General features: G+C 41.7%; 1 protein-coding gene across 1 annotated transcript in view; it reads left to right on the forward strand.

Annotated features, from left to right (window-relative positions):
* The window catches only part of RXFP1 (relaxin family peptide receptor 1), a 577,565-nt gene that overhangs the window by 414,825 nt on the left and 138,309 nt on the right, over positions 1-24,431 (forward strand). The window contains exons 4-5 of the mRNA XM_077279409.1: positions 18,283-18,388; positions 21,857-21,928. Of these exons, the coding sequence (XP_077135524.1) occupies positions 18,283-18,388; positions 21,857-21,928 (178 nt within the window). The remainder of the gene's footprint in view (positions 1-18,282; positions 18,389-21,856; positions 21,929-24,431) is intronic.

Consider the following 24,431-nt stretch of genomic DNA (forward strand, 5'->3'; position numbering starts at 1 on the left):
ACCAACTGGGATGGCTTTAATGACAGAATAGTTGTGTGCCGAGGAGGCATGTAACAGTGAGTTAACAGATGTTTCTTTACGGTACAAATCCGTTTCAATGGAACCATCCTCCGCGACACACAACGTGATATCAAGGAAATTAATTTTCTTCTGATGCCAACAATATGTAAATTTTAAATTAAAACAATTCTCATTAAGGTACCGCATAAATGTGGATAGGCTGGTCTCATCACCGTTCCAAATCATCAACACATCATCGATGTACCGAAACCAGCCCACCACTTGGTCCGCGGCATGTGCCCCGTCCTCCTGGAAGATAATTCTCTCCCAGTATCCAAGAAATAAATTTGCATAAGCCGGGGCACATGCCGCGCCCATTGCGGTACCTTGTAGCTGTAGAAAAAACCTATCTTTAAAAACAAAATAATTATGGGTTAACACAAATTGAATCAAATCCAAAATAAACTCAGAAAAGTGACCATCCCAGTTGGTCGTCTCAAGGAAGAAGCGGGCTGCCGTAAGACCATCCTCATGCTTAATTGAGGTATACAATGACTCAATATCTATGGTCACCAATATCATGCCCGCCTCGAGGGACAGACCATTGACCCGAGTCAGTACGTCAGTAGTGTCCCTGACATAGGAGGGGAGGGTTTCAACCAATGGTTTAAGATAAAAATCAATAAATTTACAAACCCCATCACTCAACCCTCCTATGCCAGAGACAATCGGACGGCCAGGAGGATTATCAATATCCTTATGTACCTTTGGTAAAAGGTAAAAAGTCGGGATTTTCGGAAACTTGGGCAGAAGACCATCCAGGACCTTTCTGGGAACAATACCGGACTCGCCAGCATTGGATAGAATTAAATCCAACTCCCTAGAGAAAGTTGGTGTAGGATCATGTGGTAAGTTCTGATAGGTAGTTTTATTTCTCAATTGCCGAAAAGCCTCTCTCTCATATTTGTCAGTTGGCCAGATCACCACATTCCCCCCCTTGTCCGCCGGCTTAATAACCACAGATTCAAGTGCTTGCAGTTCCCTCAAAGCCCTCCTCTGCGGGCCTGTGAGGTTCTCATTACATCTATACCCAGGGATCTTTTTCAAATCCTCCGTAACGAGCCTGCAAAAAATCTCCACTTGTGGACATAAGGACAAGGGGGGGAAAGTGAGAGATCTGGACCCAACGGGAGTAGGAAAATTACCTATACCTTCAATGTCTTGTTCCTTCAGTAGGTCCTCCAATGCTTCAAGAGCCTCCTGTTCCATATCATTAGAGAGATGTACATCTCCATTCTTTTGGTGATGCAACTTCTTTAAAATAAGTTTACGACAAAAGAGGTGTGTATCTTTCACAGCTGTGAAAAAATCAAAGGCAGCGCATGGAACAAAATTAAGACCCAATCTCAATACCTCTAGTTGTGTTTCTGACAAATTATGTGAGGAAAGGTTTATTACCTCCAGATTTGTATTGGTGGCTTTGCGATCGTAAATGGGGGAAGACAGAGGTTTCCTCTTATTGTTATGTTTCTCCTTAGCAAATCTTCCTGGCTGTTGTTTTCTTTTTTTAGGACCACCTGCTGTTACAGATACATCGGAGGCTATACTTGATTCATCTACAGATGTTAGCGATGAAACAGAACCCGACCTTGTATGAGATTGAGTCGGGCGGGCCTTTTTATTGGCCCTCCAACGATATACTTTATTTTCTTTATAATCCATGTTATCTCTCTGTAGCTTCTTAGTTTTCACAGCTCCTATCTCTTGTTCCCACTTGGAGAAGTCTTTCTCTAATTCCCCATTAAGTTTATCTAATGCCTCTACTGTCAAGTCATTTTTAACAGTTAACTGGATGTTATCTATCTCCTTTTCAATATCTACTAGTCTTGTCTCGTCAAATTTCATTAATAATTCCATAAACCCACGGGAGCATTTAGTGGCCAAGTCCTCCCATTCCTTTTTAAAGACCTCATCTTCCACTGGAAATGACGGAAAAATTTGGATTCTTAGGCCCCTTGGGATCAAGCTGCGAGTCAGGTATTGTCCCAGAAAGGCCCTATTCCACCATAATTTTGTCCGCTTATGCAGCAGAATTTTGAGTCTCTCAATCCTCTCCCTTGAGTCTCCACCGCTTAATGTTAAAATACCACCAGAGTCCTCCTTAAAAACATCCTGTAATCGAGATAGCCAGGTTTGGTCTCGGGTGCGATAGTCCATTTGCCTCAAATCAGAAGCTGTGAAAAACACAGATATGTCACTATTTAACAAGAAATCATGAAGCACACAGAAAGTATAAGGCCGAGAGAAATAAGATGTAACTCTCCCATACGTAGTACCCAGATACACTGGTTTGCTAGGGCCACTCCAAGAATCATAGATAAAAGCAAAAAAGTGGAGTACAAGAATCCCAAATATCATAATAACAATAGCTTTATTAATACAATATAAAATTACAAAGAGTTTTTTGAAACAAGTTGAAGATAATATACAACAATAAATATCCAAATATGCACCATAACAGATTGGAACTAAGGAGAAATACTGAAGCAGTACAGGTGAACGTGGGGAGCAAAGAATATATCCGGTAAGTAAAGATCACAATAATAGTGTGTGGCCATCCATATAGTCACTTTATAAGGTAGCGAATTGCATGCTTCCACCGCTGATAACGCATATGGAGCAAATGCTAAATCGCTACATACATGCACAAATGACCACTAAAGTGCTTACCCATAAATATGCCGGACAGCTCACCCACAGCGCACCAGGAACCCCTTGACGCGCGTTTCGCCGCCAAGCTTTTTCGAAAGGGGATGCTAATCAGCTGTTCAAATGCCTTAATATAGTACCAGCGCCGGAAATGCTACTGGGCTACTGACGCATGCGCACCTAGATCCGGGCACCGCATCACCAGCGGCTGTCACCGATGTGTGAGCACAAGGCGGAAGTCCGCCGTATGACGTCATGACATGCGCACACACCGGTTCAAGATAGCCATAGGGGATGCGGAGGTAACCAAACCCAAGGAGCGCATGCGTCCCCAGTGCCGCCATAGAGATAAAGATGAAGATTATAATCATGCTGTGAAGAACCGATATATAAACACCTACAATAAGTGCAATAAGAGCGGCAGATGTAAAAACAAAAACCAAACTCATTCATACCGCAGACCACGGACTGGCAAGTGACCAAAAATAATTAAAACCATTAATAATACTGAAAGTGACACTGTGAAAAAAACGTGATTAGCATATAATATATGTAACAGTACCAATCACGGCTACATTGTACAAACAAGAATATATAGCTAAACATTGAACAACAAACATCATAAAAGTATACAACAACATAATTTATTATGCAACTAGTGTAATAAGTGAAAAATTCATCATAGTAGTATAACAAAGACGATTCTTCAACAGCAGAAAAGAAGGGCGGTCTCTACCAAATTCTGCTATCCGGCAAGGCAAAACTAATAAAAAATAAGGAAAAAAGAACAAAATTAATACATAAAATCAGTTAAAAACAAAACGGGGAGAATCCCAAGAAGATATTTTGAGAGGATGAGGACTCAAGCTACACAGCACAATAACCATGCTGTAACTAAATCTCCAAGGGTGCCCAAACTTTTGCAGCAGTCCATTTTCCCTTTTGTAATTTTGTAAAAAAAAATACAATATGTATTTTTTTCCTTAAAATACAAAGGAAATGTATCATGTTAAACTTTAGCCCTCTTATAGATCATTTCATCTTTAGTTTGCTTAGCTGATCACAATAACAGTAATTTTGAACAGGAGAAAACAGGAGAAACCAAACTTTTACATCCCCCTGTATGCCTTTTAGCCCTTCATATAGGTGAAAGTGACATTGGGAATCTTTTTGTAATGCCCCTGTATGTCTTTTAGTCCTTCATATAGGTGAAAGTGTCATTGGGAATCTTTTTTGTAAAAGATTAGGCAAAGAGAAAACAGATGCATTAAGTATCTTCTTCAGATCTTATGAGGTTTTTCTCATTGCACAATAACTTGAAACGATTTTTTGAAGGTTTGTATAAGACAGATTTATTGCACCGTTCTGACATAGGAAATCATTTATTTAATTTCACATTGCAGAATATTACTGAGAAACAGCAGTAGTGTTTAGAGGCAAAGGCAGGGTGACATGCAGCTCCATAGCATAAATTGTACTCCTAAAATAGTAGTGGCAGGCGCCACTTACTAGAGCATACTGCCATACACCTCCAAGTACATACATGAAAGACCAAAAAAATTGATGATGCAAGCGTTAAGTTACTCAAACATTATTAGAAAATAATTGTATCCCAGCTTGTAATTTACAAAAAAATCAATGTACAGCACTTTATTCATACAAATGGAGAGACAAGTTTTACAAGTGATTACAGATCTCAAAGTAATCCAAAAACAGTACATCAGAATGTTGGCATTACAACAGCAGCAAGGTGAGAAAAGGGAGGATCCAGCTCATGGGCAAATATGATTTATTTATTCAAGTGAATATAATATGGAGAACTTAGAATAAAACCTTAATGTTAGCAATGATTCCTACACGTTTCAGGTGTCTCAGCACCCTTATCATGATAATTTACAAAAGTGACCAGTTCGATAAATATTTTCCTGTTCCGGCTAACTCAATGGTTTACTTATTGACTCCTATCAGTTAAAATTCAAATGTGCATTACAAATAAGAATAATAGACTTAAAAATACAAACTAAATAAAAGCATTATCAGTAATTATGGGTGGACGTATTTATATATTACATGGATAATGCTGTCAGAATAAATCACTAGCAGAGTTAAAATACTTCAGTTATTTACTGGCAACAAATAGTTATTCTAAAATCTTATACATTAATAATACTATGTTAATTATAAAAAGAGCCTTATAATAAAGGTTTAATGAGGCCTTGAACTTATCAACCTTGTAGCTGAATGATCTATTGGGGGGAATATGTATGGGCTCTATTCACATTAATATTAATTTACATCTGAATTATTATCACCTTAGTTGTTTGGAAAGTTACACACAACAGAAATGAAATATGAGTGCATTAGTCCAAATGTTCTGTATTTTTCTTTTTCTTTCCTTTTTTAAGAAATACATTTTTTATTACTCCTATTTAGAAGTGTGTTTAAAGGGAACCTGTCACCCCGTTTTTTCCGTATGAGATAAAAATACTGTTAAATAGGGCCTGAGCTGTGCATTACAATAGTGTATTTTGTGGACCCCGATTCCCCACCTATGCTGCCGAAATACGTTACCAAAGTAGCCGTTTTCGCCTGTCAATCAGGCTGGTCTGGTCAGATGGGCGTGGTGTCTTCCCCCAGATCTTGCTTAGTTTTCCGTTGGTGGCGTAGTGGTTTGCGCATGCCCAAGTCCAGAATCCACTGCACAGGGGAGGGAAAAGAGCTCGATCTGCGCTATTCCCCTGGTGATCGGTGGGGGCGGCCATCTTCCTGTGGCTGCGCGTGCGCAGATTGAGCGCTCTGCTGCCCGGGGCTTCAGGAAAATGGCCGCGGGATGCCACGCGTGCGCAGATGGAGATCGCGGCGGCCATTTTCCTGAAGCAGAGTTCGCATCTCTGCTTCAGGAAAATGGCCGCCGCGATCTCCATCTGCACACGCGCGGCATCCCTCGGCCATTTTCCTGAAGCCCCGGGCAGCAGAGCGCTCAATCTGCGCACGCGCAGCCACAGGAAGATGGCCGCCCCCACCGATCACCAGGGGAATAGCGCAGATCGCGCTCTTTTCCCTCCCCTGTGCAGTGGATTCTGGACTTGGGCATGCGCAAACCACTACGCCACCAACGGAAAACTAAGCAAGATCTGGGGGAAGACACCACGCCCATCTGACCAGACCAGCCTGATTGACAGGCGAAAATGGCTACTTTGGTAAAGTATTTCGGCAGCATAGGTGGGGAATCGGGGTCCACAAAATACACTATTGTAATGCACAGCTCAGGCCCTATTTAACAGTATTTTTATCTCATACGGAAAAAACGGGGTGACAGGTTCCCTTTAACTGAACAAATCGGATTTAATAGAGGGACAAGGTGGAAAATAAGTATGAAGTTAATACTAAAAAAAATCACAGAGAAAAAAGCAAGAGATGATTACCTGCTGAAGCCTCCAAACAAATGCACCAGCAGGGTGCATCGGACCCGATTAATGATGGCAAAAACACAGGTGCAAAAAATACCGATGAAACAACCACTTTCAATCCAGTATTGGTTGTTTGGCATTAGTGCACAAAAAGATAAGAGATAATATTCTGTATGTGTCATTGTTCACACAGGCAATGCAGAGCATCTGGTCTACAGCCTATTACTAACGCACATACAGGCGGGCTGCCCAGTGCTACAAAATGCATGCTGTGTGAATAGAGGCCTACAGTTTACAGAGCCATCTTGGTCCGACTGCGCCCTGCAAGATAAAGTGCAGAAAAAAAAAAACTCTGTAAACTGTAGGCCTCTATTCACACAGCATGCATTTTATAGCACTGGGCAGCCCGCCTGTATGTGCGTTAGTAATAGGCTGTAGACCAGATGCTCTGCATTGCTTGTGTGAACAATGCCACATACAGACTATTATCGTTTATCTTTTTGTGCACTAATGCCAAACAACCAATACTGGATTGAAAGTGGTTGTTTCATCGGTATTTTTTGCACCTGTGTTGTTGCCATCATTAATCGGGTCCGATGCGCCCTGCTGGTGCATTTGTTTGGAGGCTTCAGCAGGTAACCATCTCTGCTTTTTTCTCTGTGATTTTTTTGTCAATTTTCTGGAGGATTTTTAAGTCCTCTTTGTGCGTCTGTGAGCTTTTACTCTATGAAGTTAATACTGTAGCATGATGTTATCAAGCTTCTTGGACCTACTTTGCCACAGGGCTTGGCTTGCCTGTGAGGAGCATACCTAAGTGGCCATCTGGTGTTCACTGGAACTCCTGACTGTGGAGTCAGGCTTCATCTGCAGTTAGTCGCCGATTCCAGGGGTTGGGTTCACAGGACGATAACACAGGAATGGAGTCACAGACAGAAAAGATTTGAAAACTAACTGACAGTATGGACAACGTGGACTTTGGAGATGGGTTCTTCAGACACACAGATCTCGGGAAATGGTTCCTGTACTGCTGACGTGAGTACAGGGTTCAGGTACCGCCAGAGCAGCTTAGAGGTCACATATAAACTACACAGGTCTACAGAGACAGCACAGATTAGGTAAATAACTATATTAGGCTAAGGACGGGGGATCTGTCAGCATACTGTTGCTCACAAACTACCACTAGCAAAGTATGAGGATTGCCCAGACACCTGCCTATTGTCTGGGGGCATTTTTACAGGTGCACGCACTGCACCTTTAACCCCTTAACCCCCTAAGCTTGTTTTCACCTTTATGACCAGGCCAACATTTTTTTCAATTCTGACCAGTGTCATTTCAAGAGTTAATAAATCTGGAGCACTTCAGGGGATCCCACTAATTCCAAGATTGTTTTTTGTACTTTATCATAGTGATAAAATTAGTTTGATATGACTTGCGTTTATTTATAAAAAAAAATGTACATTTACATAGTTACATAGTTACATAGTTATTAAGGTTGAAGGAAGACCGTAAGTCCATCTAGTTCAACCCATAGCCTAACCTAACATGCCCTAACATGTTGATCCAGGGGAAGGCAAAAAAACCCCATGTGGCAAAGAGTAACTCCACCATGGGGAAAAAAATTCCTTCCCGACCCCACATACGGCAATCAGACTAGTTCCCTGGATCAACGCCTTATCAAGGAATCTAGTGTATATACCCTGTAACATTATACTTTTCCAGAAAGGAATCCAGTCCCCTCTTAAATTTAATTAATGAATCACTCATTACAACATCATACGGCAGAGAGTTCCATAGTCTCACTGCTCTTACCGTAAAGAATCCGCGTCTGTTATTATGCTTAAACCTTCTTTCCTCCAGACGTAGAGGATGCCCCCTTGTCCCTGTCTCAGGTCTATGATTAAAAAGATCATCAGAAAGGTCTTTGTACTGTCCCCTCATATATTTATACATTAAAATAAGATCACCCCTTAGTCTTCGTTTTTCCAAACTAAATAGCTCCAAGTGTAATAACCTATCTTGGTATTGCAGACCCCCCAGTCCTCTAATAACCTTGGTCGCTCTTCTCTGCACCCGCTCCAGTTCAGCTATGTCTTTCTTATACACCGGAGACCAGAACTGTGCACAGTATTCTAAGTGTGGTCGAACTAGTGACTTGTATAGAGGTAAAATTATGTTCTCCTCATGAGCATCTATGCCTCTTTTAATACATCCCATTACTTTATTTGCCTTTGTAGCAGCTGCCTGACACTGGCCACTGAATATGAGTTTGTCATCCACCCATACACCCAGGTCTTTTTCATTGACGGTTTTGCCCAGAGTTTTAGAATTAAGCACATAGTTATACATCTTATTACTTCTACCCAAGTGCATGACCTTACATTTATCCCCATTAAAGCTCATTTGCCATTTATCAGCCCAAGCTTCTAGTTTACATAAATCATCCTGTAATATAAAATTGTCCTCCCCTGTATTGATTACCCTGCAGAGTTTAGTGTCATCTGCAAATATTGAAATTCTACTCTGAATGCCCCCTACAAGGTCATTAATAAATATGTTAAAAAGAAGAGGGCCCAATACTGACCCCTGTGGTACCCCACTGCTAACCGTGACCCAGTCCGAGTGTGCTCCATTAATAACCACCCTTTGTTTCCTATCCCTGAGCCAGCTCTCAACCCACTTACACATATTTTCCCCTATCCCCATTACCCTCATTTTATGTAACAACCTTTTGTGTGGCACCGTATCAAAAGCTTTGGAAAAGTCCATATATACTACGTCCACTGGGTTCCCTTGGTCCAGTCCGGAACTTACCTCTTCATAGAAGCTGATCAAATTAGTCTGACATGAACGGTCCCTAGTAAACCCGTGCTGATACTGGGTCATGAGGTTATTCCTCTTCAGATACTCCAGTATAGCATCCCTTAGAATGCCCTCCAGGATTTTACCCACAGTAGAGGTTAAGCTTACTGGCCTATAATTACCGAGTTCAGTTTTTGCCCCTTTTTTGAATATTGGCACCACATTTGCTATACGCCAGTCCTGTGGTACAGACCCTGTTATTATGGAGTCTTTAAAGATTAAAAATAATGGTCTATCAATGACTGTACTCAGTTCCTGCAGTATTCGGGGGTGTATCCCATCCGGGCCCGGAGATTTGTCAATTTTAGTTACCGTATTTTCCGGCGTACAAGACGACTTTTTAACCCCTGAAAATCTTCTTAAAAGTCGGGGGTCGTCTTGTACGCCGGGAATCGCCTTGTACGCCGGGTGTATATGGTGGGTGGGGGGGAGTGATCCTGATGACGACGAGGGGGCGTCTCACAGGAAAGTGAGTATCCCCCATTACCTTATCATAGCGCTGCAGCGTGGGGTCTCTGTGCTGGGAGCGGCGGCTGCTGTGCTGTGGCGGCTCCTCTTCTGCAGTGTGGGGCCTCTGGTGCTGTGGGGCGGTGGCGGTGGCGGCGGCGGCGTATCTTCATGCAGTCGGGGCTCCTCCGGCATCTCAAAGCCTAGAAGCCCCGCCGGCAACTCCATCGGTGTAATGCGCTGGCCTCCGGGAAAATGGCCGCTGCTTAGATTCAGATCTCGTGTCCCGAGATTTCGGGACGAGATCTGAATCTGAGCATGCACAGCCCCCAGCGGCCGGGCCACCGCATCGCACCTATTGAGCTGCCTCCGGGAAAATGGCCGCTGCTCAGATTCAGATCTCGTCTCCCGAGATCTCGGGACGAGATCTGAATCTGAGCAGCGGCCATTTTCCCGGAGGCCACCTGACCGCATTGTACCGATGGAGTTGCCGGCGGGGCTTCCAGGCTGAGATGCCGGAGGAGCCCCGACTGCATGAAGATACGCCGCCGCCACTGCCCCACAGCACCAGAGGCCCCACACTGCAGAAGAGGAGCCGCCACAGCACAGCAGCCGCCGCTCCCAGCACAGAGACCCCACGCTGCAGCGCTATGATAAGGTAATGGGGGATACTCACTTTCCTGTGAGACGCCCCCTCGTCCTCATCAGGATCACTCCCCCCCCCCCAAAAGGCACATATTCACCGGCCCTATAAGACGACATACGGTGTATAAGAAGACCCCCAACTTTTAAGAAGATTTTATTTTTTAACTGGTAAAGTTGGGGGGTCGTCTTATACGCCCAGTCGTCTTATACGCCGGAAAATACGGTATTTTTAGACGCCGCTGTACTTCCTGCTGGGTTAAGCAGGTGACATTTAATGGGGAATTTTTATCACTAGTCATTTTGTCTGCCATGGGATTTTCTTTTGTAAATACTGATGAAAAAAAGTCATTTAGCATATTGGCTTTTTCCTCATCCTCATCCACCATTTCACCCAGACTATTTTTAAGGGGGCCAACACTGTCATTTTTTAGTTTCTTACTATTTATATAGTTAAAGAATATTTTGGGATTATTTTTACTCTCTCTGGCAATGAGTCTCTCTGTCTCAATCTTTGCTGCCTTGATTTGCTTTTTACAGAATTTATTTAATTTTCTGTATTTATTTAATGCCTCCTCACTACCTACTTCCTTTAATTCTCTAAATGCTTTCTTTTTGTCCCTTATTGCGCCCCTTACAGCTCTATTTAGCCATATTGGTTTCCTCCTATTTCTAGTATGTTTATTCCCATACGGTATATACTGTGCACAGGTCCTATCCAGGATGCTAATAAATGTCTCCCATTTTCTTTGTGTATTTTTGTGTCTCAGGATATCGTCCCAGTTAATTGCACCAAGATCCTCTCTCATCCGTTGGCAATTTGCCCTCCTGAAGTTTAGTGTCCTTGTCACCCCCCTACTACCCATCTTATTAAAGGTTACATGAAAACTTATTATTTTGTGATCACTATTCCCCAAGTGACCCCCAACCCTTATATTTGATATGCGGTCTGGCCAGTTGGTTAATATTAGGTCTAGCAGTGCCCCCCTCCTTGTTGGGTCCTGAACCAGTTGTGAAAGGTAATTGTCTCTCATAGTTGTCAAAAACCGATTACCTTTGCTGGAACTGCAGGTTTCTGTTCCCCAATCTATTTCAGGGTAGTTGAAGTCCCCCATAATAATGACTTCTCCTTGAGTCGCAGCTTCATCTATTTGCTTTACGAGGATATTCTCCATTGCTTCCATTAGTTTTGGAGATTTATAACAAACCCCTATCAGTAATTTATTATTTTTTCCCCCTCCCCTTATCTCCACCCACAGGGACTCTACATTTTCATTAAATTCACCTATATTATCACGCAGGATGGGTTTTAAGGAAGATTTTACATATAGACACACCCCTCCCCCTCGCTTATCTGTACGGTCATTTCTGAACAGGCTATAGCCCTGCAAGTTAACAGCCCAGTCATGGCTCTCATCCAGCCACGTCTCAGATATCCCCACCATGTCATAATTATGCTCCAACAACATTAGTTCTAATTCGTCCATTTTGTTGGCGAGGCTTCTGGCATTAGTATACATGCACTTTATGTTACTCTCTGTACCTCTATTCTTTCTTAAATTACTAACTGTTCTAACCCCACCCCCCATGCCACCGCCACCCCCAACTTCCTTATTTGTGCCCAGGTCTCTATCTGCACTATCTTCCCCTCCTATAAAATGAATACCCTCCCCCCCAATCCCTAGTTTAAACACTCCTCCAACCTTCTAACCATTTTCTCCCCCAGCACAGCTGCACCTTCCCCATTGAGGTGCAGCCCGTCCCTAGCGTAGAGCCTGTAGCCAACTGAGAAGTCGGCCCAGTTCTGCAGGAACCCAAACCCCTCCTTCCTACACCAATTCTTGAGCCACTTATTAACCTCCCTAATCTCCCGTTGCCTCTCTGGCGTGGCACGTGGTACAGGCAGTATTTCGGAAAATACCACGTTGGAGGTCCTTGCTTTCAGCTTGCAGCCTAATTCCCTGAAATCATCTTTAAGGACCTTCCACCTACCTCTAACTTTGTCATTTGTGCCAATGTGCACCATGACCGCTGGGTCCTCACCAGCCCCTCCCAGTAATCTGTCCACCCGATCAGCGATGTGTCGGACTCGAGCGCCAGGTAGGCAGCACACCGTCCGACGATCCCTGTCTTTGTGACAGATTGCCCTATCTGTTCCCCTAATAATTGAGTCCCCCACTACCAGCACCTGTCTGGCCTGCCCTGCTCTCCTTTTTCCCTCCTTACTGGAGCAGTCACTCCTCCGGCTTTCAGAGGACATGCCTGGCTGCAGCAGTGCTACCCCTGTACTGGCACCCCCCTCATCTGCCAACTTAGCAAACTTATTGGGGTGTGCCAGATCAGGACTAGCCTCCCTGGCACTCTTCCCTCTACCCCGCCTTCTATCTGTCACCCAGCTAACTGCCACACTGTCCTGCAGCTCCATCCTACCATCCCCCTCCTCATCTATCCCATTGAGCGTCTGCTCTGTGAGCAGAAGACTCCTCTCCATATTGTCTATGGATCTCAGTGTTGCCAGCTGCACATTTAGATCCAGTATCTGGGTTTCCAAATGCACAATGTGCTCACATCTCGCACAGCAGTATGCACCCTCGACCGGCTGGTCAAGGACTGCATACATGTGGCAAGATGTGCACTGGATGGCATTAACAATAGTGGAGCACATTTCCTAATGGGGATTGCACCACACAGAAACGTTAATTAAAAATAAATACAAAGTATTAATTAAACCAAAAAAAAAAAAAACAGAAGCAATTCCTCCCTTGGAAACTCCCTGAATCCAAAGTCACTGAATCACAAGTCACACACTTACCGCCGTTCACACTTACGCTCAGGTCACACTCAGCTCGCTCACACTCGCTGTGCTGAAGATTTATAGATTTTTTTTTTCTCTCTATCTCCCCTCAACAGCAATCCACCTTGCTGTTCAGATGCACTTCCAAAAAGGACTTGAGCCCCAAACAGCTGCCCCTTATATCCCCTTAATTATGAGCCCCCACCCTAAGTTAACTCCTTATGAATATAGCTACTCCCAATTCAGCAACTCACACAAATTCACACAGGTATTTGTTAAAGGCCTTCCAATATCTCCTCACTGAATCACAAGTAGTACCCATTTAGCGAAAATTCAAAACATTTTGCAATTTTCAATTTTTTTTTTATGCCCATAAATCAGAGAGATTTGTCACACAATATGGTTAATAAATAACATTTCTTATATGTCTACGTTACATCAGCACAATTTTTTTAACTTTTTTTTAGGAAGTTATAAGGGTTGAAAGTTGACCACAGTTTCTCATTTTTCTAACAAAATTTACAAAACCTTATCTTTTAGGGACCACCTCACATTTGAAGTGACTTTACGGGGCCTATATGACTGAAAATAACCAAAAGTGACACCATTCTAAAAACTGCACCCCTCAAGGTGCTCAAAACCACACTCAAGAAGTTTTTTAACTTTGCAGGTGCTTCACAGGAATTAAAGGAATGTGGGAGGAAAATATGAACATGTAACTTTCTTTCCAAAAAATTTATTTTAGATCTAATTATTTTATTTTTACAAGATTAACAGGAGAAAATGTGTTCTGCTATTTCTTCTGAGCATGCCGATACCCCATATATGGAGGAAAACTACATTTTGGGTGCACGGCAGGGCTCGAAAGGTAAGGCGTGCCATTGGACTTTTCGAGTGCAAAATAGGCTGGAATCAACATGCCACATTTGGAGAGCCCCTCATGTGCCTAAACAGTTGAAATCCCAGGTGCTTCACAGACGTTTATAATGTTGAGTCATGAAAATAAAAAAAAAATCCCACAAAAAATGTTCTTTTAGACCCAAGTTTTGCATTTTCACAAGGGCAACAGGAAAAAATAGACCCCAAAATTTGTTCTGCAATTTCAACTCAGTTACGTCGATACCTAATATGTGGGAGAAAACTACTGCTGTCATGGCAAGTATGGGAAGGAGCGCCATTTCACTTTTGGAACTCAAAATTTGCTGAAATAATTAGTGGATGCCAGGTCACGCTTGAAGAGCCCCTGATGTGCCTAAACATTGGAAACTTCCCACAAGTAACCCTATTTTGGAAACTAGACCCCTCAAGGAAAGTATCTACATGTGTGTTATGCACTTTAAACCCCCAGGTGCTTCACAGAAGGTTTCTTTTAGCTCCAATATTTTTATTATCACAATGGTAGCAGGAGAAAATGGAACCCAAAATTTGTTTTGAAATATCTCCTGAGTACGCAGATACCCCATAAGTGGGGAAAAACTACTGTTTGGGCAAATGGCAGGGCTCAGAAAGGAAGGAGTGACATTTTGGAATGCTGCCTTTCATAGAATGTCTGCGGGAGTCAAGATGCATTTGGAGAGCCCCTGATGTGCCTAAATAGTGGGAAACCACACAAGTGTCCCCCTTTTGGAAACTAGACTCCTGAAGGAATTTATCTAGACATGTAGTGAGCACCTTGAACCCACAGGTACTTCACAGAATTTTACAACGTTCATCTGTGAAAATGAAAAAGAAATTCACAAAAAAGGTTGATTCAGTCCCAAATTTTTTCAATTCCACAAGGAAAGCAGGAGAAAATGGACCCAAAAATGCATTGTGCAATTTCTCCTAAGTACACTGATACTCCATATGTGGTCAAAAACTACTTTTGAGACACAGTGCGAGGCTCAGAAGGGAAGAAGCGTCATATTCGAGTTCAGATTGCAGGAATGGTTTGAGGGCGCCATGTCACAGGCACAGTCTCTGAGGTGCCAGAACAGCAGGAAGCCCCCATAAGTGGCATTAATTTATGAACTACAGCCCCCAATGAGATTATCTAGGTATGCCGTGACCATATTGACACCACATGTGCCTCACAGAATTTTATACGATTGAGCGGTGAGAAAATTTTACCACTAAAATGTTGTTTTAACCCCTAATTTTACATGTTCATGAGGGGGAATGGGTTAAAGTGGCCCTAAAATCTGTCCCACAATTTCTGCTGAATGTAGAAATGCCCCATTTGGGGCTGTACAGTACTGCTTAGCCATATGGCGAGACTCGGAAGGGTCGGAGGGCTATTTGCCTCCTGGAGCGCAAATTTTCCTAGAATAATTTGCGGGCTCCATATACAGAGCCTGTAACTGCCATTTTAGCATCTAGTACATTGTAGTTCTTGATGCCAAGCTTGTGCTTCTGGAGACATGCACCCATAAATTAGGTGGTCTCTTACCGCTTCAGAAATGCCAAACATGTGGACACTAAATGTGGTTTGGGCACACTGGGGCTCAGAAGGGAGGTGGACATTTAGATTTGGGAGCGCAGAATTTGCTGAATTTCTTTTGAGTGCCAAGAAGCCATTTAGCTTTTCCAGAGCCTTTGTACTACCAGTAACATGGAAGTCCCCTATATTTCCATTAACAGATGACAGACCTGAGCGGGGACTTGCTTTTTTTGTGGATTTATTTGAAGCTTTTGCTTGGAACATTTTACATAACATTTGGGATCACATTTATCCTGTGCTCTACCGTATGCTGAGCACTTACATTGGGGTTTCCATCTAAATCTCCAAGTGAAGTGATTCAGATGAAACCCCCGAGGGATCCATTCACTATAATGAGGCACCAGAGTTACTCTGGACTCCATGTGACCTCTGTTCAGCGGTCTCCTTCTTTTCAGAAGAGCAGAAAACTGTGACCAACCGCACTTTTATACATAGGCCAGTCGGTGTCCACAGTGCATACATCTGCCTCATTATAGGGAATCTTCCACTGAAAATTCTGTCTGAATCACATAGTTCAGAGATGTACAGAGAAACCTTAATGAAAATCAAACAAGTTTCTAAAAACATTCTTCTGATCTATCAACGACAATTACAATGTGCTTATTTTTCTTAGGCAAAATACCCAATATTTTCTACAGTATATACTGTAACGGTCATAAGTTTGGAAACAACTATTCATGCAACGACTGTGTTTTTATTGGAATGTGCACATGTAGATTTAGACTGAAGACAGCAAAATAACTAAGAAATACATAAGAAAATAAGGAGTAAAGAAACAAAGCAGAATAAGTTTATCTATATAACCTGTATTACATGTACACTATACACCATATACAGAGCTACTGTGTATACTGTCACTGGTGATCACTGTATTAGCTGTACACTATACACTATATACAGAGATCCTGTGTATAATGTCACTAGCAATCACTGTATTACCTGTACACTGACACTATATACAGTGCTCCTGTGTATAATGTCACTAGTGATCACTGTATTACCTGTACACTATATATTATATACAGAACTCCTGTGTATAATGTCGCTATTGATCCATGTATTACCTGTACACTATATTCCTATATACATAACTCCTGTGTATAATGTCACCGGTGAGTCATTGTATTACCGGTATACTGACACTATACACTGTACACTGTGTACTAGATATAGAGCTCTTGTGTAATAATGTCACTGGTGCTCACTGTATTACCTGTACACTGACACTATACACTGTATACTATATTCAGAGCTCCTGTGTATAATGTCACTGGTGAGACAGTGTGTTACCAGTACATTGTATACTATATAAAGAGATCCTCTGCATAACGTCACTGGTGATCACTGTATTACCTGTACACTGACACTATCACTGTATACTATATACAGAGCTCTTGTGTATAATGGCACTTAATATTGGTATTGTGGTTTTATTAATTATCCTTTGCGGGTGACTATAAATTTTCCTTTCCTGGAATGATCTTCAGTTTCATCATAGCGATTACTGGTTTTCATGATTGCACCTAAAGATGTCTTCAAGGTTCTATCAATTTTCCGAAGTGAATGACCTTCACTTCTTAAAGTATTGGCACACAGTTTTTTCTATTTACTTTGAGTAGTTATTGCCCTACTCTGGCTTTGAACAGTTGTGGAATAAAACTCGGCACTGTATGGAACTGTGTACTACCACTGTCTCTGTAAAACACACCTGACAGTAGCAAACACTATCTGAAGGCGAGTGATTTGTCAAATTAACTCTCAATGAGTCATGCCTCTCCACTTGAAACAATTCCGGATGACTACCTGATGAAGCCTCTTGAGGGAATGCCAAAGAAGTAAAAGAAGTAAAAAACTCTGTCATCAGAGTAAAAGGGAGATACTTTGAAGATATCAAAGATATAGCACATATTCTTTTTTGCTTCACATATTTCTTTTCTCCTTGTTTCCATATGTATGCATTCATGGTTTTGCTGCCTTCAGCCTGAATCTACAATGTGCGCATTCCAATAAGAACATGGAAAACCATTGCATGAATATGTGTGTCCAAACCTTTGACTAGTAATGTAAAACATAACAGCAGTAATTAATGTTTGATCATAGTTGCCTATTTTGTTAAAATACATCAAGATAATTATATTGTGCTTTTATGGCTTTTTTTTAACCCTGGTTAAAACTTGTTATGCATGGAAAGATATATAGAGCATTCATTGTGTATCCAGCACTAAGAATAGACTATGTTGATTGGTGGGAGTCCAAGTGATCACTAGAATAAAAGGGTCCCAGTCTTTAGCAAAGTCCTCTAGTAGTGCAGTTATTTTGTTGATAGACACTGGTCTTGGGGTTTAGACACCACAATTTTTGATAATCTGTGGCAAGAATAATCCAGGAATGTTTAGTCCCATGAGGGTCCTATAGAAAATAAGTATATGTATCTTTATAAATGACATCTTGTATCACTGACATCAGGACATCATGTTTTACTAACAAGTGAATACTGCCAAACCCTATCGGGCCATTACATTTTGCATTGAAACTTTAAAAAATAAAATCACCAAAGGATATTTCCAACACACCGTTATATATTGAAAACTTGGCTGCTACTCTTTTCACCATTGACCTAATGGTCTCAGCTGGTGACACATCTCTACCCACTGCTGACCTAATGCTCCTGTGCTTCTTAGTAAAGGACACAAAAGCAAAAATTATGAAGCGTTTTTATGTTGGGAGTCTTGCATTTGACATGTATCCAAACATATTTTAATGAATAATACTTGAACAATTTGCACTAGACAGTACCATCATCTCAAGAATATGTCATTGCTGTTACCGACAATTAGAAGAGACCAGTCATGAAGCCCTTGTAAGCAGAGTATAGTGCTAGGTGACCTCTCAATGCCACCCTGCCATTCTCTTCTCTCATGTTTCTATTTCTTTTGATCCAGTGCTTGGGGAAGTGCCAACGCAGTGTTTGTGCCGTGGATTAGAACTTGACTGTGATGGAGCCAAATTACGAAGTGTCCCTTCTGTCTCCTCAAATGTGACCATGTTGTGAGTAAAGCAGGCCATTCTGTTTATCTGGATGAGAAAAACAATTTACACTTTTTTATATTTGGTTTAGTCAATACATTATGAATTACCGCATTGAAATATTTTTGTCCAGTAACCTGAAGGTTATTAGATTTTATATTTGTGTGCCTGATATCCAAACATAATAACTACTACACAATACTATATTAGAATAAACTCTTATATATGCTACAATACACTGGTTATAGAAGACTACCTGTGCTTCTATGTGTCTGTGGACTAGCATGCTCTTCTGAGTTGCATCCGAAGGTAGAGAGACGAGATGAGATGATTCGGCTGCTATGGATCCACCCAAGGCAGTGAATCAACTGTTCTGGATCAGTGCTTGATCCCTGACAAAGGAGGTCGGAACCTCAGAAACATGTTGGATGAACAGACTGGCTTTCTTTCCATCTTTCCATCAGCAGACTTGTGCAGACTAATGCGATGACAGAAGTGAGCGGCCACCAAGCTGTCTACACAGTCTGCGGACAGCTGATTCACCGCCTTGGGTGGATCCAAGACAGCTCAATCTTGTGTCTCTAACTTTTGGTGCAACCCCGGAGAGCACGCTAGACCACAGAGACATAGAAGCACAGGTAGGCTTCTAAAAGCAGCAGTGTATTGTAGTGAATCTAAGAGTTTTTTCTCATTATTAATATAGTTTATGTGCGCACACAGGCAAAAGTGCGCTTATATGCAGCTTCATTAACATCTCACAGAGAGGAGCGCTGATGCACACTTATTAAACGTTCCTTACTACATAATACTATTATTATTATTTATTTATAAATCGCCATTAATTCCCTAGTGCTGTACATGTGAAATGGGTTTACATAGAAGATTCATATATAAATTACAGTGAACAAATGGTAACAGTGACAGACTGGAACAGAGGACCCTGCCCTCATAGGCTTAAGGTACCTTCACACTCAGCAACTTTACAACGAGAACGACAACGATCCGTGATGTTGCAGCATCCTGGTTAGCGATCTCGTTGTGTTTGACACGCAGCAGCGATCTGGATCCCGCTGTGATATCGCTGGTCGGAGCTAGAAGTCCAGAACTTTATTTGGTCATCAGATCGGCATGTATTGTCATGTTTGACAGCAAAAGCAATGATGCCAGCAATGTTTTACATGGAGCTAACGACCTGTGAGAACGATAAATGAGTCACCGTTACATCACTGGATCGCTCCTGCATCGTTCTGGAGCTGCTGTGTTTGACGTCTCTACAGCGACCTAAACAGCGACGCTGCAGCGATCGGCTCATTGTCTATATCGCTGCAGCGTCGCTGAGTGTGACGGTACCTTTACAATCTACAGGGTAATGGGGAAGGGGACAATAGGTTGGGGTTAGCACCAGCATCTCTAGTGGTAGTGAAATGGCAGTGGAGTTATTGCAGGGTGGAACATTTTTTAAGAGATTGTTTTCAGGTTGTGTTTGAAGATATTCGAACAATCTGAGACATAGAATTCCCAAAAATGGAGAATGTTCAGGAAAAATCTTGGAGCCTGTTGGGTGAAGAATATATAAGGGTGGAGGAGAAAAGCAGATCTTGTAAAAACCAGAGATTACGTGTGTGGAGGTATCAGGATATTGGTTTGGAGATGAATCGAGGAGACAGATTATGGACAGCTTTATTAGTCATTGTTAATCATTTAAACTGGAGTCACTGGGGAATTGTAAGCTAGTGAAGGGATTGTCAGAGGGGAGACGGAGTGGAGTAGCAATGTGAGAGGTGAACTAATCTATCTGCAGTGTTAGGCCTGTGTCACACTTGCAACTGCAATGCGAGAAACTCGCCTCAATACCTGACACTACCGTCGGCACTCAGGACCGGAGTGTGCGGCTGCATAAATTTCTATGCAGCTGAAAGCTTCAGTCTGAACCGCCGGCGGCATTGCCGGGAATTGAGGTGAGAGACTCGCCCGAGTTTCTCGCATTGCAGTTGCAAGTGTGACACCGGCCTTAAAGATGGACTGGAGGAGTGCTAGAGTGTTAGCTGGGAGGCCACACAGGAGAATATTGAAATAGTTGAGGTGGTGATGATGAGGGTATGTACTAATATTTTAGTTGATTATTGGTTGAGGAAAGTATGGATTTTGGAAATATTTTTTATTTGGAGGCTGCAGGACGTGGTATAAGCTAGATGTGTGGTTTGAAGGACAGGGAAGAGTCGAGAGTTACTTTGAGGCAGCGGACTTGTAAAACACCAGAAAGCATATTGTAATTTATTATGATAGAGAGGGTAGGGAGGTTGCGTGGTGGAAATAACATGAGTTCAATTTTAAACTTAATTTAAAGAAACATTCTACCATTAAAACAAATCTAAAGAGTAGCTAAAATGTGAAAATATACTTTATAAAATATTTGTAATTATCTAATTTATTTGAAAATAAAGTGAGTCTGTCAGCACAGAATAACTGTTCAGACCAAGCATAAGAATTTGGTGTTCAGTGCACCTTCCTTCCAAATTGTTTTCTATTTGTTTCCTCCCTTCTTTAGTTTTTGTAAATGCAGAGCTGTTATTCAGGGAAGAAGGGGAGGAGATAAATGGAAAACAAATAGGTAGGCAGGTGCACTGAACTGTTTTGTAACGCCAAGAGTGCACCGAGTGCCTGTGCTTGGCTAGAACCATCATTGTGTGCTGACGATTCCCTTTAAAGACTAGTGGTGAAATCTTGGTAGCATCTATTAATGTTCCTATGACATCGCTGAAGCTTTCTGAAGTAACAGTTACACCTTAAACCAGTACACTGCAGGGCATCGGTCCAGACATGAACACAGTCACCTACATAAAGTTTCTTCACTTTTAATAAATGTACATTTTTACTATTCGGTGTCCCTCAAGCATTTCATCTGTGAATATTCAGTGTACTAATACAAATTATGTCTTGGGTATTATCTCTCAGTTGATGATAACATGTCACCGTTGGTTAGAACACCCAATTCTTCTCATTTCTGGTGCATCACTGTAGCCTAGGTGCCTCATATATATGGCTATTCGCAGATCCATGTTGTTGCCACCCAAACTATATGCCCATGTTCTACCTCGGATTTCACACAGATACATTCATGTTATGGATCTATTCTCTGCTTAAATAATTGCTTCTAGGAGAGAAAACTATAATGACAGGGTCCTCAGACTGACTGTGGTTCCATGATATGGAAGCTTAGGTAGTATGTGTACCCCTATGGAAACTCTGTGCACATGGCTTCTCTTCATTCATTAACCCTTAGTCTTAGAATAAATACCCAATGCTTATTTAGCATGCCCCTGATGATTAGCCATGTACCATGGTGCAGATTAGGAGAGGAGATCACTTTTGCCTCTATCATATACAGTTTCATTCACTATAATCTGACTATAAGAATTAATTTTATTCCACTTAAAAGTAATAAAAATGTAAATGTTACTTTATAACAATTGCAATTATCGTTTACAGGTCATTGCAGCATAATCTATTAAAGAAACTTGGAGCTGATACATTTCACCGGTATCCGGACTTACATTATTTGTAAGCATGCTTTGCATTTTCTTTTGCTTCAGTGTCACTCTAGTGCTTAATAGAAGAGGAAAAATACTAGACAGTATGGTATAGAGTTTTGATTTAGGGCAATTTACAAGCACAAATACAGTTAAAAAAATTAACCAATGTTGATTTAAAGAGATTGTGCATTTTATCTTTATTTTAACAGATGTGTTGGAGACATGATTTTCTGGCACTTTCTGGTATATAAGAATGACCGGTTCTCCTCTTGCGCTTGTTAGTACAGCTTTCCTCACAGACTGCAAAGTTTTCCTGTCCATAAAATGACTACTGTTGAAAGAGCATGTGACCAGATCTGAGCATCACCTTGTCCAATTGAAAAACACTTGATGTGGTAAAGATTAATTGGAGGCGGCTGATGGAGAGATGGTCAAACGCTCCGCCACCAACAGCTGTTGTATGGACAGAAGTCTTGGGTCAGTCTGTGAGAAAAGTGACGAGTACAGGCAGAGAACCTACATCCTTATATATTGCTTATATATTAGTAATCATGTCCACATTTGGACAATGTATTCATTTGCTAAATATAGCGGTCATTTTCTTTAATATATGCAACCCTACAGAGAGTTTAATATATATATATATATATATATATATATATATATATATATATATATATATATATATATATACAGTACAGACCAGAAGTTTGGACACACCTTCTCATTTAAAGATTTTTCTGTATTTTCCTATGAAAGTTGTAAATTCACACCGAAGGCATCAAAACTATGAATTAACACATGTGGAATTCTATACTTAACAGAAAAGTGTGAAATAACTGAAAATATGTCTTATATTCTAGGTTCTTCAAAGTAGCCACCTTTTGCTTTGATGACTGCTTTGCACACTCTTAGCATTCTCTTGAGGAGCTTCAAGAGGTAATCACCGGAAAAGGTCTTCCAACAATCTTGAAGGAGTTCTCAGAGATGCCTAGCACTTGTTGGCCCTTTTGCCTTCACTCTGTGTCCAGCTCACCCCAAACCATCTCGATTGGGTTCAGGTATGGTGACTGTGGAGGCCAGGTCATCTAGCTTAGCACCCCATCACTCTCCTCCTTGGTCAAATAGCCCTTACACAGCCTGGAGGTGTGTTTGGGGTCATTGTCCTGTTGAAAAATAAATGATGGTGCAACTAAACGCAAACCGGATGGAATAGCATGCCGCTGCAAGATGCTGTGGTAGCCATGCTGGTTCAGTATGCCTTCAGTTTTGAATAAATCCCCATCAGTGTCACCAGCAAAGCACCCCCACACCATCACACCTCCTCCTCCATGCTTCACGGGTTGAACCAGGCATGTAGAGTCCATCCGTTCACCTTTTCTGCGTCGCACAAAGACACGGTGGTTGGAACCAAAGATCTCAAATTTGGACTCATCAGACCAAAGCACAGATTTCCACTGGTCTAATGTCCATTCCTTGTGTTCTTTAGCCCTAACAAGTCTCTACTGCTTGTTGCCTGTCCTTAGCAGTGTTTCCTAGCAGCTACTTTACCATGAAGGCCTGCTGCACAAAGTCTCCTCTTAACAGTTGTTGTAGAGATGTGTCTGCTGCTAGAACTCTGTGTGGCATTGACCTAGTCTCTAATCTGAGCTGCTGTTAACCTGCGATTTCTGAGGCTGGTGACTCGGATAAACTTATCCTCAGAAGCAGAGGTGACTCTTGATCTTCCTTTCCTGGGGCAGTCCTCATGTGAGCCAGTTTCTTTGTAGCGCTTGATGGTTTTTGCAACTGCACTTGGGGACACTTTCAAAGTTTTCCCAATTTTTCGGATTGACTGACCTTCATTTCTTAAAGTAATGATGGCCACTCGTTTTTCTTTACTTAGCTGCTTTTTTCTTGTCAAAATACAAATTCTAACAGTCATTCAGAAGGACTATCAGCTGTGTATCCACCAGACTTCTGCTCAACACAACTGATGGTCCCAACCCCATTTATAAGGCAAGAAATCCCACTTATTAAACCTGACAGGGCAAACCTGTGAAGTGAAAACCATTTCCGGTGACTGCCTCTTGAAGCTCATCAAGAGAATGCCAAGAGTGTGCAAAGCAGTCATCAAAGCAAAAGGTGGCTACTTTGAAGAACCTAGAATATAAGACATAATTTCAGTTGTTTCACACTTTTTTGTTAAGTATATAATTCAACATGTGTTAATTCATAGTTTTGATGCCTTCAGTGTGAATTTACAATTTTCATAGTCATGAAAATACAGAAAAATCTTTGAATGAGAAGGTGTGTCCAAACTTTTGGTTTGTACTGTATATATATTATATTAGAACACTACTGGATTTTCCAGGATAGATTTCCAGCATAGACTATGTTTACCGGCCATCTTCTTTGATAGGACCACTGTCACAATTTTGGGTAGTCATCTTAGTCCAACTGCACATATCGGTTATCTCTTATTGTATTTTCCTTCCAGCGTTTCACTAAAATGCCAGATAGAAATTGATGGAGGAACTAATTTAATTGTT

The sequence above is a fragment of the Ranitomeya variabilis genome, chromosome 1 (assembly GCF_051348905.1).
Source record: "Ranitomeya variabilis isolate aRanVar5 chromosome 1, aRanVar5.hap1, whole genome shotgun sequence".
NCBI classification, from domain to species: domain Eukaryota; kingdom Metazoa; phylum Chordata; class Amphibia; order Anura; family Dendrobatidae; genus Ranitomeya; species Ranitomeya variabilis.